Source organism: Chrysemys picta, chromosome 1 (genome assembly GCF_011386835.1).
Source record: "Chrysemys picta bellii isolate R12L10 chromosome 1, ASM1138683v2, whole genome shotgun sequence".
NCBI classification, from domain to species: domain Eukaryota; kingdom Metazoa; phylum Chordata; order Testudines; family Emydidae; genus Chrysemys; species Chrysemys picta.
Window position 1 is genome coordinate 120,676,482 of NC_088791.1, and position 18,743 is coordinate 120,695,224.

At 37.1% G+C, this 18,743-nt stretch overlaps 1 protein-coding gene across 45 annotated transcripts in view; it reads left to right on the plus strand.

The window, feature by feature from the left end:
- Positions 1-18,743, plus strand: part of C2CD5 (C2 calcium dependent domain containing 5) — a 107,425-nt gene that overhangs the window by 39,649 nt on the left and 49,033 nt on the right. For 29 of the 45 annotated variants that reach the window (XM_065568531.1, XM_042848777.2, XM_065568563.1 and 26 more), the window contains one exon: positions 6,310-6,418. In XM_065568531.1, coding sequence (XP_065424603.1) covers positions 6,310-6,418 — 109 coding nt within the window. Of the gene's footprint in view, positions 1-6,309; positions 6,419-8,388; positions 8,455-18,743 lie in introns of all 45 variants that reach the window. The other 16 variants (XR_010592894.1, XM_008165635.4, XM_042848791.2 and 13 more) reach the window with 1 other exon arrangement.

The following is an 18,743-nucleotide window of genomic DNA, read 5'->3' on the forward strand; positions in this document are numbered from 1 at the left end:
TTTCAGCTACCATTCCAGAGGACATAGACTGATTTTGTTTTTTTGGTGGTGCGGGTTCTGTAGTTTCCACATCAGAGTGTTGCTCTTTTAATCTGAAAGCATGCTCCACACCTTGTCCCTCTCAGATTTTGGACAGCACTTCAGATTCTTAAACCTTGGGTCAAGTGCTGTATCTATCCTTAGAAATCTCATTGGTACATTCTTGTGTTTTGTCAAATCTCCAGTGAAAGTGTTCTTAAATAGAATAACATGTGCTGGGTCATCGTCCGAGACTGCTATAACCTGAAATATATGGCAGAATGCGGGTAAAACAGAGCAGGAGGCATAAAATTCTCCCCCAAGGAGTTCAGTCACTAATTTAATAAATGCATTATAAGCATGGAAGCATGTCCTCTGGAATGGTGGCCGAAGCATGAACAGGCATACGAATGTTTAGCATATCTAGCACATAATACCTTGCAGTGCCGATACAAAAGTGCCATGCGAACACCTGTTCTCACTTTCAGGTGACATTGTAAATAAGAAGCGGGCAGGATTATCTCCCATATATGCAGGGGTGAAAGTAACTTAAAGGATTTACTGGTACGCAGGACTCCTGAGCAGGGGCGTGGCCTCAACCAGAAGAGACGGGGCCTTTCAAGATTTAAAGGCTCTGGGGCTCCGGCTGTGGCTGGGAGCCCCAGGGCCTTTAAACCACCCAGGAGCTACCAGCGGCAGAGGTGGCTGGGAACCCCGGGGCTCGGGGGCGAATTAAAGGGCCCGGGGCTCCGGCCACCACGGAGCTCCGGGCCCTTTAAATCGCCGCTACCCTGGGGTGGCAGGACTCAGGTGGAGATTTAAAGGGCCTGGTGCTCCTGCCACTGCGGGGAGGCTCCGGCTGCTTCGAGGAGCCCCGGGCCCTTTAAAGCACTGCCGGAGCTCCGGCAGCGGGGCTCAGGCGGTGCTTTAAAGGGCCCGGCGCTCCCTGCAGTGGCTGGAGCCCCGGGCCCTTTAAATCACCGCCGGAGAAGCCGGTCCAGTCCGGCACGGCATACCGGCTCTTGCCACTATGCCGTTCCATATCGTACTGGCTTACTTTCACCTCTGCATATATGGAAATAGACTTGTTTGTCTTAGCGGTTGGCTGAACAAGAAGTAGGACTGAATGGACTTGTAGGCTCTAAAGTTATACACTGTTTTGTGTTTGAGTGCAATTATGTAACAAAAAATCTTCATTTGTCAATTGCACTTTCACGATAAAGAGATTGAACTACAGTGCTTGTATGAGGTGAATTAATACAATTTCTTTTGTTTATCATTTTTACTGTGCAAATATTAAAAAAAAATAATATAAAGTGAGCACTATATACTTTGTATTCTGTGTTGTAATTAAAGTCAACATATTTTAAAATGTAGAAAAATATCAAAAAATATTTAATAAATTTCAATTGGCATGCCATTGTTTAACAGTGCGATTAAAACTGCGATTAATTGCGATTCATTTTTAATCACGATTTTTTTTTTTGTTAATCACGTGAGTTAACTGTGATTAATGGACAGCCATAATAAAAAGGGTTATATAAGATTATGCCTTTAGGGATAGAGCAGATCATGTGGAATATTAGTTGAGTATCGTAACTGTGATAGTATTCTACTGCCAAGAGCCTTGGGTTTGAGATGCCTTTAGCTACACATTTCCCATCTTTCTGCAGCATCAAAAAATGACTAGGGGCAGGTAGAGAAGGAGAATTGTATCTGAAAGGGTTTCAGGAGCTTATAAATTGTCCTACGTATGTATAAGATTATATACCTAAATTGTAAGTACTGGTCAGTGTTGCTTAAGATGACATTAACGTTTTATATTTAGAAAAACGTGTCACAGTAAATTTGCTATGCACATTGTTTCTTTATATGTTGGAAGTGCAGAAAAGTCTCTTGTGGAAATGTAGAGTCTCTTAGTGCAATTTAGTTGTTATACTGTGTGAGAATTAGGGAATTTTAAAGAAAGTTCCTTTATCTGGACTAGGGCAATCATATTTCAAGTTCCCAAATAAAGGATACTGCAGGTGGGGCTGGAGGGAGGATACATTTGGGGGGTGCTGGAGGTTGTACTGGGAAGGAATTTGGGGGGGGGGTTCCGGAGGGGTGTCTGTGTGTACTGGTAAGGGGTATTGGGGGAGTGCCAGAGGGGGTATCTGTGGTCTCACAGTCGAAGTGTGGGGGGCAGTGTTGTGCTCCCTGTCTTGGTGGCATGGCGGCTGGATCGGGCCCGGGACACAGTGCCAGCCTGTCAGTCAGTGCTTCCCTGTGGGCCTCTTCTTTTCCCCAGGGCAGGGAGTTGGGGCTTAGCCCTTTCACCCCTCCCATCCTGGCCCTGAGTACCTGTAGCAGGGCAGTCAAGAGGCGCTTGGCAGCTCCGCTTACCTGGCGGGCCAGGATGGGGCAAACAGGAACTGGCAACTGCGGATGTGGAGGAGGGGATCAATTGGGGTTCAGAAGCGGCTTTTTCTGAGCTGCAATGTCTGGTCCGCAAGGAAAAATCCAGGACATTTCCTCTTATTTCAGAAATCTGCCAGATGGCGATCAGCGGGCCAAAAAAGAGGTCATATCTGGGAAATCCCGGATGTATGGGAACCCTAATCTGGACATTTCCAGGGTTTTTTTAGGGATCATATTGTTGGGTTTTTTACTCAAGTAACCTGAACTTCGAAACAGCAAAGATTTTGATGGAAGGATAATCTTGATAACAATTCTGCTGTGAAAATATATAGCTGTCTTGTATTATCCTCTCTATATACACATATATTAATTTTTATATTATGTTTTTAGTGACAGGATGTATATTCACAGTATTTGCAACTGTAACACAGTTTTATGTACAAATGTATATACTTTGTACATATTTTTGTACAAGTGTCTGATCCTCTTGCCGTCCTTCTCAGTGGACAAACTCCAGATGACTTTAATGGTGCAGGATTAAGCCCACATTTCTTACAAAGGGAGCTAAATGCTGCTCTCAGTTTCACTTGTGCAATCCTAATGATTATAGCTTAGGCTAGTGCAATGGTTCTCCAACTTCTTCATTCTGTGGATCACTTCTCTGAACCCTCTATCACCACTGCTTCGTTTTCAAATAAGATGGTCTCCATGGAGCACGGTTAGAGATCTGTCGTCCTAGTATATTTTCATTATTTTGTATTTTGTGTTTTATATGTACTTACACATACACACTTAAATAAATGATTGGAAACACACACACATGTACATATGCACTCACTCTTACATTTTATAGACATTGTAGAAGTAGTATGTGATACATAAGTATGAATGAAGAGCTTATTGCAAGCTCATCAAATTGACCAGGAGTGGCAGTTTTAAAGTAACTGTCTAGAAGCAGTTATTGCTTTCAACCAGTGCCAGTATTCCTCCAGTATCTATGCTGTTCTGTGCAAAATACATGCCTGCTGGTTTCAGGTGGATTTACTGCTACCCGTGCTACCGCAGCTATACTGCTATTTGTACTTATGCTAGCTCTCACTTAGTTTGCGCGAGTGTGTGTACACAAGCAGGGGAATCATGCCCCTAGTTCCTAATGTAGACATAGCATAAGAGGTAATACAATGATAGTGTGAAGTAGTATTGGCAAAATGATCAGTATTCTCAGTTGGTTAGCTAGTTCGTTTGTGAAATAAATTACAGTTCTTTGGTGTTCCTAAATATGGCAGATATTTGTTAGGGTTTTTTGGGCACTGTTTTATGGGTAGTCCATTGTCAGCTGTCAAATAACAGAGGAAAGAACTATTGAAATATTATAAAACATTGGTTACTATGGGATCCATATTTGACCGGGTTGTACTGTGAAAAATATACATTCAAAATTTTGCAGTATTATACAAACTAATACATACAGTATGTGGTATGGGTAAAACAATTGGCAAGGGGCACTCCAAGTTGTTTATCTCACAAATAAGATGAAACTTCCTCAGTTTTATAAGAGCTGAATGAGACATCACTCTTAGGAAAATAAGAGCACTTGAGAACACTGAGGGTTCCTGGATGCAGTTACATAGGTTTGTTTAGGTGTCTAGAATTAATCTGACAGGATATAGTCCTCAGTTCAGCAGGATACCTAAGCACATACAGAATTTGCAGAACCCGAGTAGACACTTCAGCACATGCTTAGGTATCTTGACGATTGGGGACATAAATAACATACATTGACTAAAAATATTCCTGATTTTTTTTTTTTAATTTAAATTTACAAGTGACTAGTGGACGTACCATTTTGTTTTAATAATATGTTGTTATGGATTATCCCTGCAGAATAAATGTCAGGAGACTGTAACTAAACTAAACATTATCTTTAATAAATAACGTTATCAAAAGGAATAAAAAAAAAAAGACAGAAGTAATTTATACATTTCCAGATGGATAAAAGCATAATAATTAAGGTCTGCTTGTTTTTCAGTGGTGGGTAAGCATAATCTCTTTTGGTGTTTATAGTTTACTGTATTAATATAACCTAAACATAGTATGGCCTTAAATTTATTTTAAAAAACCCTTTAAAATGCATATAAAATAGAAATGTTTTAAAATACCATGTCCATTCCTCAATAGAAAAGCTCTTCTGCCAGTTTAGTTACTTAGCATCTTTAGTGTTTAAAACCAGTAAAGTTTAACTGAGCAAAACTGTCAGTTATCAACATAAAATTATTAAGAGATAATATTATATAGATTGATATGGAATTATGTGGGAGAAAATAAATATCAATATACTTTTCAAAGGTTCACATTCCAGTCCTTGTGTAAAGCCAGAGCAAAAGAGATTTGTGAGGGCACTAGAAAGATATTGATGGCCTGGAATCTTCCCCCTTGTAGCCTACAGGGCTCTGTATGGAGCATCTGCACACACTGTGTTGTAGTAGTGGCTGCCTGGCTCCTCCCTCTACAAACTATTGTAATCCACTGGATCCTGGCAGGTTCCAATCCCACTGTCTGTACCCTGACCAGTCCTCTGGCTTGTCTACAAGCAGCTGTATATGGCTGCAGAGTCACTCTTTGTAATCTCTCTGCTTTCTAATGCCTCCATACAACAGAAATGCAATATTTTTGATTTTCAGCGATACCCTAGGGTGACTCCAGGGTTTGAGTCTTAATCTTTTTTTTTTTTAATGCCACTCATTGCCTCGGGAGATTTGATAGTCTCTGTTTAAGCTGCCCTTTGTCAGTTGACTAGAATCTGAGTGGAATGCTTAATTTAGGCAATCACTTTAAAATTACAATATTCTTTTTAACACTTAATCAGCCATGAAAACTGTATAAAATAACCATTGTTGCATGACTCATTATTTTCTTGCCTCTCTGTTTGTAGAATTGGCAGATGGAAAACCATCTCCTTTCCCCCATAAGTATGCTATATTTCAGTATGTATGTCTATAATTATAAAATTAAATCTGTCCATCTTGGGCCCATCTCATTTGAATGTGAGGAATTTATTTCACAGCACATACATTGTGAAAAACTATGTCAAGCCCTTAGCCTTGTTTCTCACAGAGACTGTCTTGAGTAGGTGGTCTGGACATGGAGGAGTATTGCTTTCTCATTTTTGCTGCAGATAGTAAAAAATGTGTCTAAGGAAAAGAATTTAGAATGATTGGTGATAGTGACTATTTCTTAATCTAGTAAAGAATGGTCTAATAATTGTACTTCAAAATCTTTCACTTTTATTCTAAAGACGTGAATAATTTTTGTTTTATCCAGAGCCATTGGTGCTGTCAGACCAGTCTCCGTTGGCATTTGTGTTAGATGCACTTTATCTAATAAAGTTCTCTTCATGCTTGCAGGAGCAAAAATCAGTTCCACTCAAAATTTGGATACCAAACTACTCTCAGTTGTAGTAACCAGCACTAAAAAGTGCAGAGGCATAAGTAAGTTAAATACTAAGCCTCATCACTTCAGAAAATAAATAACATTTTTATTTCACTCTTTTAGTGTACCTTTAAAGGAAAAAAAAAGCTAATGTAGGCTTTGTAAAGTCGACATTTTAATAAGATTTGGGTTGTTAATTAATATCCATATCCGAATGCAAATCTATGGGGGAAAAGTAATTTTACTGCTTAGAATACTTTTGCTAATACCACATTATGTTGGATACTTGAATGGCATACAAGTGATATAGTGCATAAAGCTTATAAGCTTAAAATAAGTGTTTTGCCTAATGTTAATGCTTTGCCTGTATTTCAAGGAGCATAATAAATTCCTGCATGTTGATTGACAGACAGCAATGTTTTACAGATGGTCACCTGCTGTTTATATTTTTAATCCTAACAGGAATTTCCCTTTTTTACCTTGACGGCCTTTCCACCTGGCTTCCTTGTCCATGTTGGTGGTGTGGTCAGTGCACGCTCTGTGAAGCTTTTGGACCGCATCCACAATCCTGGTATGTTCACTAAAGAAATCTTTTTTTCAGTCATGTCTCACTTGGATTTCTGGATTTTTTTTTTTTTTAATAAAAAAAAATATATACTAAAACAACATTGTAGTTTTCCAGATAAGAATGAGAATTTAAAAAATATTAGTCATGTGGGGAAAAGATTTTTAGTGAGAAACTCTTCAGCAATTTTTTCTTAATGTTTTTGGTGTAATGAAGCAGTAAGGGACTGAACCTAATAAAGTAGAATCAGAATTAATGCCTTTGGATTTTGAAGCTGTGGGTTAATTTTTGGCCAAGGTTTAATGTTAACTTTGATGCAATTCTGAAATGAAATGTTTTATGTGAAAGCCATGAAAGCAGATGAAATCCTTCATGTTAACTTTAAACTTTGTTTAATTTCCAGCAGTTTTTAAAAACTTGAAAGATTGCCCACAGTTTAGCTCATCCAGTGTTTTTGACTCTTAAGTGATATAAACAGAAACAACTTTTTATTTTGCAACAAGTGAAAACCTTAAAGTAATTTTCTGTAGATAATTTTTCCTTGGAAACTCCAACGCTAATGCATTTTGCATGCTCTATTTCTGGCATCAGAGTTAAGCAGCTCTTGGCTGTTAGTACTTCATCTTGGTATTATTCACTGAATCAAATGGAAAATATGCTTAAAAATAAAAGATTTGAGTTGGTCAGTTCCCCTGAAACAGAGGCAGATTAAAGAAAAATAGCATCTACTGTGGTTTTGCGTTCACTAGCCAGGAGTAATTAGCTTTTAAAATTTTTGCAAATGCATCTTTTTCAGGCATCAGTCTCTTTATTATTATTATTTTTTTTAATCTTTTACCTGTCCTTGACTTCCCACACTATCTGTGATTTCTGCAAACGGGTCTAGATAACTTACATTTTATTGAGTCTTAAACCAATAACTTGAACAGAGAATGTGAAACAAAATTCACGAGTCACATAAATGTAAGAAAACTATTTTTGAGGGGTTTTTGAAGTGACTAAGTACACACATTTTCTTTTCTCTGCCTGTAATCGTCTAAGGTTTTGTTTTATTCCTATGTATGCAATAGTTAGAAGATGAAAAGAAATATCCTAATGCATTACAGGATAAATATACTCAATTTATGTATGGCCTCAACTCTCCTGACTTGCAGTTAGCTTGGGGCTTTACATACTTACCTTAAATGTGATACTAATAAATCCTTGATTATTTTACAGTGTAATAAATTATCGGTATAGTATTCTCTTTATAAAAACTTGTGTGTGTTACTTATAAGCCTGCATCAGAGCAAAAAACATTCTTAGAAGGAATGGGAAAGATATCAACTATATTCTGATATTTTCTGAAATAACATCTTGCACTATGCACATTTCTTTTTTACTGACTAACATTTGATAACAGACTGCCTGAAAGCAGGAGAAAAACTGATGGTAGATGCATATGCTGATTAAATAGTTTCTGTTTGCACACAAAAATGGCTCTAGCAGCATCTGCTGAAGAACTTTGATTGCTTCTGACAAGTGAATGTAGGATTCACGATCCATCAAATTCAGTATCATGCCTAAGAGAGAGAGAGAAACAATTTGGAAACCCCAGTAACTGGTGTCGGAGCTATCTTAATCAGCTTTTGAGTCAAATAATAATTTGATTCAATTCCTCGCAAAGGAAACACATAAGCTGCCAAGTAAATAAACAGGAAAATGTAGAAAAGGAAAGAACATTTCAAGTGGTTGTTTGAAAACAAAACAGGAAAAAAAAACCTGGTAATTGCTATATACTGTACACTTGATCATGCCGAGTGCTATAGCATGCTCCTTACTTTCTTCCCTTTCTATTTCAACCTCTTATTAACTCTGCTGTCTGTGTCTTTCCAGTTCCTGTGGAGTGGTGTTGTCAATTGTGTTCTTGTTGGTAGTGTTTTTTTTCACTATTCTGCTCCTATAACTGATCTACTAATTTGCTGTTTTGAACTCAGCCTTTGTCGGAATTATGGGTAACACAAGATCATACAAACTGCTAGACTGGAATAGTTTCAATTCAGGTATTTTATTAGTCATTCAGTACTACATATGCTGACAGAAATTATGGCAGCTCAGTGAAGTTCTTAGAAATGTTTTGGATCATTAATTAGGTTAATTTTTCAAATTTAAATCTGTTTAGCCACCAAATAAATCAATGTCTAATTGTCATAATATTCTTTAAAAAGGTTTTCCATACATTATCAAAATGCAAAACAATGTTTTATTATAAAATAGTACTGCTAGAATTATTTAATATCAACCTGAAAAGTTGTTGTTCAGTTGATTTTAGTGGCTTTTAATTTAATGTGACAGTTGAAATCAAATCATAAACAAAGTTTTTTGAAAGAAGGGGGTGGATTCTTGTCTACACAACCACTTCTAGCCTGATCCAGCACTTCTTCCAAAGACTTCAGATATTGGATGAATATGTTTGCTCAAAAGAGAAGTAAAAGAAGAGACTTTGAGGACAAACTTACTACTTAGAAAGTAAAGGGTAGGGGAGGAGTCCAATGTGTGTTGGCTCATTAGTCTTGTTTTGTAAACATGTCAAGCTGACATCCCTGATGGTAATTGTTTGGTTTTCATTTACTAAAAAGTCTTATTCTTTTGTAACCTTGGGCCCAGATTCTGCCAGATCCATATATGGGCGCATAGTGCGAGGAAGAGTGGCCTTCATAAGGGCCAGGTCGAATACCAGTCCCTGTGCTGGGGGAAGTTGTAGGGACTACTCCTTTCATATTCTTCTGGAGGCAAAGCCATGGCTTTTCCATCTCACATACTGGCCAGCAGAGCTTGCCAAAGGATGTAGTGGTGAGCAAGCAGCCTCTGAGCATCTGGGAGCTTGAGGGAAACATTTTACCTCCTCTTGCTATGCTTAGGGCAGTGCAGCTCCATGCCATTCCTTATTATGGGCTGTGCGTAAATAGTACAGTCTTGCCTGTAGATGTCAGTGGACCTGTAATATTTCCAAATTAATGAATCCGCTTTGAGAGGCTCCATAGAAGAAGAGGAAGAACTTGGTAGAGTAGAGGAAGCACCACCAGATAATGGAAAAAAAACAGTTAGGTACTGTAGGAGCAGAACTATGACAGGACGGAATCTAAGACACTTGTGCAGATCCAGTGGGCTGAGTTGATCATGTCAAAGGCAGTACTGAGGCCAAACTGAATGAGAAGAGAGAAGAGTCATCATCAAGTGAAAGGAAGTTGTTGATTAGAAACCACTTTCCATGTACTAAATTATATATAGTTTTAATATGCACATTTTTGTTTGTTTTGTTTTTATTTGTTTGTTAACACACTTATTACACACATTTCATCTTCCCTGTCAGGAACTGCTCCAACAGAATCTCCTTAACTCCAGTGACCTGAAAGACAGACAAAAGGAGAAAATAGTGTTAGGAAAAAGCCTGGGGATCCCCTATCTTCATAGCCCCAAAACACCTCTTTATAAACTTATTTTTGATGTTTGAAAATCCTCCAGAAGTCTAGTTTTGTATTTGAGGTGATGGGGAGATAACTTGACTGGGTTTTGATCCCATAGCTACAGTAACTAAACACATAAACAGAGGTTTTTTTTCACAGTAATCAAATTTGTATTGTACATGTGAATTGCATTTCATGTTGCCATCTGGTGTTCAAAGGTGACAATGGAAAATTCAGTACAATAGAAAATGGCATAGCATGTTCATAGCTGTCAAACATCAGAACATGTAGAAACAGCAAGATTTTAAGTGTGAGCACTTGTACCCTTTTCCTTTAAAATCTCTGATTTGAGCTGTAATATTTGTGTGTGCTGGTGTGACTATTCAGAGTTAAGGCAGCTGTCAGAGGGTTATGTGACTGGAGTAAGAATCCTTTCTACACCTAAATGGACCTTTGGCTGTCCAAAATTAGTTAGTAAAATTGGTGGGTTTTAACCTTTTTATAATATTAAATAAAAATGATAATTTTCTACAGACATGTTTTGGAGGGTTGAATCTCCCTTTCATTTTTATGGCTAATGACAATGTTGTTTCAATGTTTATTTGTACATCAGATGTACCCTGAAATTAATGAGATTATTTTTTTGGAAATCTTCATTACTTTCCTTACAGATAATTTTGACTCAGTGGCTAGATTATCTGGCAGATGTTAGTTATTTCTTTTGTTTCATTGTATGTTTAGATTCAAGATTTATAATTCAGTAAACAGTGACTTAAAAAAGAGACAATTTATTTAGTTTTAATCTCTGCTTAAAGTGATTCTGTTATGAGCCAAGTACACTGATTTTAAAACTCTCCTTAAGTTAAAGCTTTGCATAAATTCTTTGGGGGTCAAATTCTCTTTTCAGTGCACCAACAAAACTCTATTAAGTCAGTGTAGTTGCACCATTATGACAAAGATCACAGTTTGTGTTTGCATAATTAAATGGAAAAGTGACAGATCACTGCTTTCCCATTATTACATAAAATCATTATTCGTACACATGGACTCTTTAGGTTTGGAAATATGGGGCCTGATCAAAGCCTACTGAAGTCCATGTGAATTCCCTCATTGACTTCATTGGGTATTGGATCAGACCTAAGATGATAGAGGATGATGGGGCAATGGTGGAAATATGTGCAAGTCTCAAAAGGACAATTAGAAAAGAACTAGAATGGGCCCAGAAGAAATCATTGAATATAAACCTTAGAAAACTTTCAGGAAAGTGTAGCTAAATATGTAGTTAAAACTACCCACAGGCAGTTTACTTATGCAACTAGAACTGAGATGACAGATAACCCAAGGTCTTACTGACCTTGGCAGCGTTACAGAAATGACTCTGTAAACATTAACGATCCTTGAATAATTTTTCCAATCTATTAGACATAACAGATTTTCCTTCCACTTGTTTTTCTATCTGCTGTTTTTCTGCTTAATCTCGATTTTCTTTTAAAACAAATATTTATAATGCACTGTGCAATGTAATTTCCACTCCAGATTTATCTTAAATTTTTTATGTCCTACCTTTAATTTTTCTAGAGATAATGTAGCTATTCAGGGTTGTATTCCTTGTCTCTTGAATAGAATTGTGGTTGACTCCACTAAACAATGTAACTCTGACTTTATGCAGTAGTACTTTATTCAGTGTTTTTAAAGAACTGCAAAAGATAGTTAGCTTGTTAATATATACTCACTTAGGGCCTGATCCAACTCTCATTGAAGTCAATGGAAATGCTTCCATTAACTTCACTGGGCATTAGATTTGGACATTTAGAGTAGGGATCCTTGCCTTTTTTATACAAGAGCATACTGTGGCACCAACAGCTGTGATTGTGAAGTCTTTGTGAACATAATGTGTAAAAGCATCAGGAATTTAAACATGCTTAGGAAGTGTAGAGGTACACTTGTGAACAAATCCATCTTATTTCTGTAGCTGTGTGCTGACATAAGTTGCCTCTTTCTTGCTGACTACTGTGTATAGTGTTCTTTCTATATAAGATTTTTAGAGTCCCTACTCTGTATTGGTGTCAGTATGAGAAGTTGAGTCTCTCTGTGTTTGCAATTCTATGTATAGTCTTCATAAAATAGTTTTAGGATTGCATGTTTCTGATTCCTGTCCCAAACCCATTCGTTATATCAAACCAACAGGGTAACAAGCCCTGTGGATTGGGGGAAGCAGTAGAAGAGAGCTATCTTGACTTTAGTAAGGCTGTCTCATGTGATACTGTCTCGTGACCTTATAAGCAAACAAGGGAAATATAGCCTAGATAAACCTACAATAGGAGGATGAATTTCTCATTGGAAAACCATACTCAGTAGTTATCAGTGATTCACAGTCAAGCTGAAAGAGTATATCAAGTGGAGTCCCACAAGGATCTGTCTAGGGTCTGGTTCTATTCAATATCTTCATAAATGATTTGGATAATAGCATAGAGAGTGTGCTTACAAAGTTTGCAGATGATACCAAGCTGGACAGTGTTGCAGACTCTTTGGAGGACAGGATTAGAATTCAAAATGATCTTGACAAATTGGAGAAATGGTCTGAAATAAATAGGATGAAATTCAATAAGGACAGATGCAGAGGACTACACTTAGGAAGAAATAATCAAATGCACAAATACAAAATGGGAAATGATTGCCTAGGAAGGAGTACTGCAGAAAAAGATCAGAGAGTTATAGTGTATCACAAACTAAATATGAATTAACAATGTAATCTTGTTGCAAAAAAAGCAAACATTCTGGGGTGTATTAGCAGGAGTATTGGAAGCAAGACATGAGAAATAATTTTCTACTTTACTCAGCACTGATAAGGCCTCAACTGGAGTAAACTGGAGTACTCTGTCCAGTTCTGAGGACCACACTTTGGGAAAGATGTGGACAAATTGGAGAAAGTCCAGAGGAGAGCAATAAAAATGAAAAAAAGGTCTAGAAAACATGACCTATGAGGAAAAATTGAAAAAAATTGGGTTTGTTTAATCTGGAGAAGAGAAGATGGAGGGTAGACATGATAACAGTCTTCAGGTAGGTAAAAAGTTTTGAGGAAGAGGGTGATAAATGGTTCTCCTTATCCATCTAGGACAGGACAAGAAGTAATGGTCTTAAATTGCAAAGTGGAGATTTAGGCTAGACATTAGGAAAAACTTCCTAATTGAAAGGATAGTTAAGCACTGGAACAAATTACCTAAGGAGGTTGTGGAATGTCCATCATTGGAGGTTTTTAAGAATAGGTTAGACAAATGCCTGTCAGGGATGATCTATAATATTTAATCCTGCCTCAGGTCTGGTCTACACGGGGGGGATCGATCTAAGTTATGCAACTTCAGCTATGTGAATAACGTAGCTGAAGTCCACATACTTAGATTGACTTACTGTGGTGTCTTCACTGTGGTGAATCGACTGCTGCCGCTCCCCCATCGACTCTGCCTGCGCCTCTCGCCAAGCTGGAGTATAAGAATCGACAGGAGAGCGCTCGGGGGTCGATTTATTGCGTCTAGACTAGATGCGATAAATCGATCCCCGCTGGATCGATCGCTGCCTGCCGATCTGACCGGTAGTGAAGACATACCCTCAGTATAGAGGACTGGATTAGAGGACCTATTGAGGTCCCTTCCAGACCTACATTTCTGTCGGTCTCTGGTTATTAGATATTGAAATACTTGGTCAGTGTTCATTTTTAAGGTGTGCACTTAGTTGGGTTTGTTTAATCTTTTAGACAGAGCTTGTATATAGTTGGTTTTACTATACTGTTTATATACTAAATACACTTAAATAATATGGAGAGTAGAGGACAGGCTTTATCTTTTAACAGAGATGGCTCTATTTTAAGGTAATGCTGTCATTTGAAGGTGTTTTTAAATTATACTATTCATTGTGCCTGGATGATAAAACAATAGGTATATGATAAATTAGGTATCTTTCTTCAGTAACTAGTTGTGCTCCAAAGCAACAGTTGCAAACTTTGTCCCTGATATTATACTGAGATCCACTACTCCTGTGCCCTTCTGGAGTCCCCCTGACTTCATTGTGGAGATTTGTGCTAGAGGATCCTGATGCAGAGGTGTGGGGCCTTCAGTAGTATCAAGTTAATAACTGAAAGTCTGGAAAAAATGAGAAAAGAGCTAAATATTTAAGTCTGGCACTTAATTTGGACCTGGTCCACTGAGAACAAATGTTTTTGGCTTTTTTAACTTTGCAAATGTAAACGTTTAAAAATTACATGCTGGTCATTCAGTTATCATTGCCATTCTTGACATTCATTGCTACAAATAATAAATAATAAAATATTGTAACATTTCTGTCTTAAACCTGCAAGGGCTATTCTAATCAGCAGAAAGTTTAATTTTAAAAGTGTGTATATACGAAACATACTTTCAGTGCTCTTTTTTAAATTGTTACTTGTTTATCTCGGTGAGGGTCTATATCTTCAGTACTGTTGCAATCACACCCTGTAGCAGTCTCCTTGAACTCTAAATTAGAAGATTATCTATTCATGTCTGCATTGCTGGGATTACTGGGGCTAGATTGTTTTAAAATAGGTAACCGTAACTGGTTTATTCTAGCTAATGCTGGTTACTGTCAAACTCTCAGTATGTAGATAATGTAGGATTATTTTAGTAGCAGACTGCTTGCCTGTGTTAGAGCTGGTAATGTTGTAAACAGATTATTTACTTGAACTGTTGCCAGCTGATGAGAACTATCCCTTTGAATTTGTTTGTATTACTTATGACTTCCAAACAGACTAAATCATACTTTGTTCTGTCCAGGTGATTCCTGGTTGTATAATGCCATGATAGAACATCTTTTGTAATTTGTAGTGTGTTGCTGATGTATGAACTGTTGAGCCTTAAGGGCAGTCTTTTTTTCAGTGCCAGCAGTCAAACTGTCGTCTTCCCCTTGATATTTGGAACATTCTGCTTAGAATTCTAAAGTTAATGTAGGTTAGTTCACAGCTGTGATGTCACACCAATGACCAATAAAAACCACCACCTATTTTAAGTATTTAGAAGGTGTCTGTCACTTTGGTATCTAAGCATCTGGTCAAAAACTGCTTAAGTGGCATTCAAGGAGCACGTGCAGTGTGTGCTGTTAGACTGTGGAGTTGGGGTAAGGCAGTAATAGAAACCATTTAGAGTTTCAGGCTGGAGAGAGAGTCAGTCATTAGGCAGCCCAATCAGGGATGAACCCAGAGGCCAAATTTTGAATTTAAGTTTTATAATTTTATTTTAGGTTATGATACTTGCAACCTCCATGATAAGTTCTAGAACCCCTTAATAGAACTATAGCTCCATATTTCATACTTGCCTGCTCTTAAACTCAGTCCTTTTTATAAGTATACACATACCTATTAGAAAGTGCAGAAATTATGGAGATGCTAATTGCTTAAGCTGAGTTCTGTTTTACACTTAACACAGAGAATCAACTTCTTTGTTTTGTATGAAAAATATATTGTATGCTCCACAAGTATACAGCACTTACTCCTTCAATACAGAATTAATTTTCTGGGAATTTACAAGTAAATCAATTATTTAGTTTGAGTTAAAATTGATTAAACTGGGAGCTTTAAGAAATTAGACATCTGTCAGTCTTTTGTCAGTCCTAAATGAGAATAACAATTGAATAACACAGACTCTCAAACTTTTTTGTGTATGAATTATATTTGAAGAAATTAGGTTATAATTCAACTAAGTTATTAATGATGGTTGTATCTAATTGCTATGATTATGTAGGATATAGACCGGGTCAGTTCAGCAGCTCAGGTGCCTTAATCGGGGCCATTGTGTCATCAGCGATAACTAAGCTAATTATCATGCTTCCTCTACACCTGATTTGCTTGTAGCAATTCATTTGTTGTAATGACTCAATGGTATGAGAAATACTAGCCACATGTGTCAGGAGTTCTCAATGGATAGATTTACTTGGCCTGTTGCTGTGCTCTAAAGATTCCATGATTGCGTACTAACATGGATATTTGGCTTAAAAAGCTCTCTGTGGCACTGCTGCTGGAGTTGCTCTATGTTTGAGACAACACTGCTGAGGGAACTGAACTAAGAGCACAGGAGGTTCCTGTAAAGCTTGGGACTCAAGAAACTGAGCTTTCCCTGCTCCATCTTCACATAGCATCGGTGTTACTAACAGTTCTCTAAACCAGTCGGTGAATTTCAAAGCCAGATTCACAACTGTGATTTGGCTGCTTTGTGCTACTCTGATAATGCAAAGCAAAAGTAAACCCATCTTAAATGGTTGGTGGGTTCTGACTGCTTTGCACTGCATTGGTGTACTAGTGCAGTGGTTCTCAACCAGGAGTATGTGTTCCCCTGGATGTATGCAGAGGTGTTTCAGGGGTACATCAACTTATCTAGCTATTTGCCTCGTTTTACAACAAGCTACATAAAAACACTATCAAAGTCAGTTCAGATTAAAATTTCATATAGACAATGACTTGTTTATACTGCTCTATATACTATATACACTGAAATGTAAGTACAATATTTATATTCCAGTTAATCTATTTTATAATTATATAGCAAACATGAGAAAGTAAGCAATTTCTCAGTAATAGTGTGCTATGACACTTTTGTATTTTTATGTTTGATTTTATAAGCAAGTAGTTTTTAAGTGAGGGGAAACTTGGGGTACGCAAGACAAATCAGACTCCTGAAAGGGGAACAGCAGGCTGGAAAGGTTGAGTCACTGTGTTAGTGAATCTGCCCTTAAAATTTAAAACAACAAACAAACAAACAAAAATGTAAGGGTGATACTACTTATCTTCAGCTCATTAGAAATATTGCATGAGGGCATTCTCTTTGGGTTTCTTGTGTAGTTTTTATACTGGAATTTTTAATAATTTTTTTTTTTAAATGTAGGAAATTCCTGACCAAAAATCAAAAATTCCTGAGAAGAAATATACATATATTTAAAAAAAACACCTGTGTCTTTAAAAATCACTTTTACCTGATCTGGGACCACAAATACTAAAAATACCTTGATAATAATTGTAAATATGATATTGCCCTTAATTCTGAATTTTCTAGGTTTATAATAGCTGGTTTTCAGAATAATTACAACATCCCTATAATGTATTTTACCCAAAGATTAGTATTACTTATTCTCAACAAATTCTATTTTAATGTTTTTTTGTCTGGGAATAAATATATTAGGTAGGTGCACTTTCAGTTATGCATACTATATCTTTTTAATACAGTACTACATGTTATAAAGAACTTTCTGATGTTCTGTTTGCCTGAATAATTTGGGACATATTAAACAAAAATGAAGTGTTGAATGTTGTCCTTCACACTATTACTTGAATTTTTATAATTCCTTCCATTCAAGGGTTTTCAAAGCACATTTCAAATATTTAGTAAACCTTTCAACACCTTTGTAAACTGGTATTTTTTAGGGCAAACTGCAGCACAAAGAAGTGATTTGCTGAAACTCACAGAGCAAACCTGTAACAGAACTGGAATTAGAACTACAGAGTCCTGCCAGTAAGAACTACTAGGCTCCTATTCTAAACACTATTTTATCTAACTTAATCTGTCACATTTGTAAAAGTACCCATTACTGTAGTATCTAGGCGCTGAATAGGATTTAAGATTTAAATGTGGGTGATGTACTCTCTCCCCATGGACTTAAATGATTCAATTGAGGATGGGGGATAATTTATTTGGAATAATATGTTAAATAGCTTGGGTGCTTTATTTTAAACACAAGCTGTCCGGCGGATATTCATGATTGAAGTCTGATTTATGTGAAAAGGGATTAGCTGTAATTCACCTAAGGCATAGAGGATTTCCCCGATTTGTTTCTAAAGAGTTACTAATAGTCTAGCTTTTAGGGCTAAATCACTATATACCAATTAAATTTCAGAACTATTGTTCTGAAGCTTCCAACTTCTTTGTGTAGATGGTTACCACTCTTAAAATGCTTGCTGTACTTCTGTATGCATGTTCCAAAGTTTCACAAGTGCAGCCCTTGTTCTGAGTTTGTTTTTTGTTCTAACGATTGTTCTTACTTCCTGTGAGTGTCAGTTATCCATTTGAGAGATCAGTAAGGTGAAAAAATATGAATCATTGAAAGGAAATGTGATTCTATTTCAGTAAGTGGTATCTATGCCAATTTAATTTAAGTCAACACAGCTTTATTTTGTATAGCATCTTTCTTACAGAATGAATCCCAAAACAATTTACAAAGTTAAATAGTAGAAAATAGCAGAGGGAGAGGGATTGTAATACACACAAGGGATAGAAGATGATCTCCTTCTTGTTCAGTAGCCCCTAAAATAAACGAGGATGGTGAAGTAAGAATTCACCATCTCTAACCTCAAGGAATGCTAATTTAACTTATTCGCTTATTTATATTTGTATTATTCTACTGTAAATGAGCACACACCCAGTTCTCTGGGTGTCCTTGGCAATCTTTTAAAAATACACATACTTCAGTTATCTCAAGATCAAATAAATTAACCTAGCGACAACATAAATATAACAAAAATAATTAACTTCCTCACAAAATCCTCATCAGACTTATATAGGTCTGGGCAGCAGCAGTGTGTATCACTTGTCTCCTTATAATTGTGAGAGAAAACATAGGCCTTCCATACACCCAAAGACTAACAAGCTTGGGCTTTTACAGACCAACAGGGGAAGCAAGTTCCAGAGATTTGGGGTCCTAATGGAAAATGCCCTGCCATCCATCCCCTCTCTGTCATACCAGTGGAATTTCATCGCAGGTACCTTCCCTGATGCAACTATGGCAGGGCAAGAGGTGGTATCTTAGGCCCCCATCCTGTAAAAGCTTTCACAAAAACGTAATACACGGTGAGTATCCCCATTGAAGTCAATGGG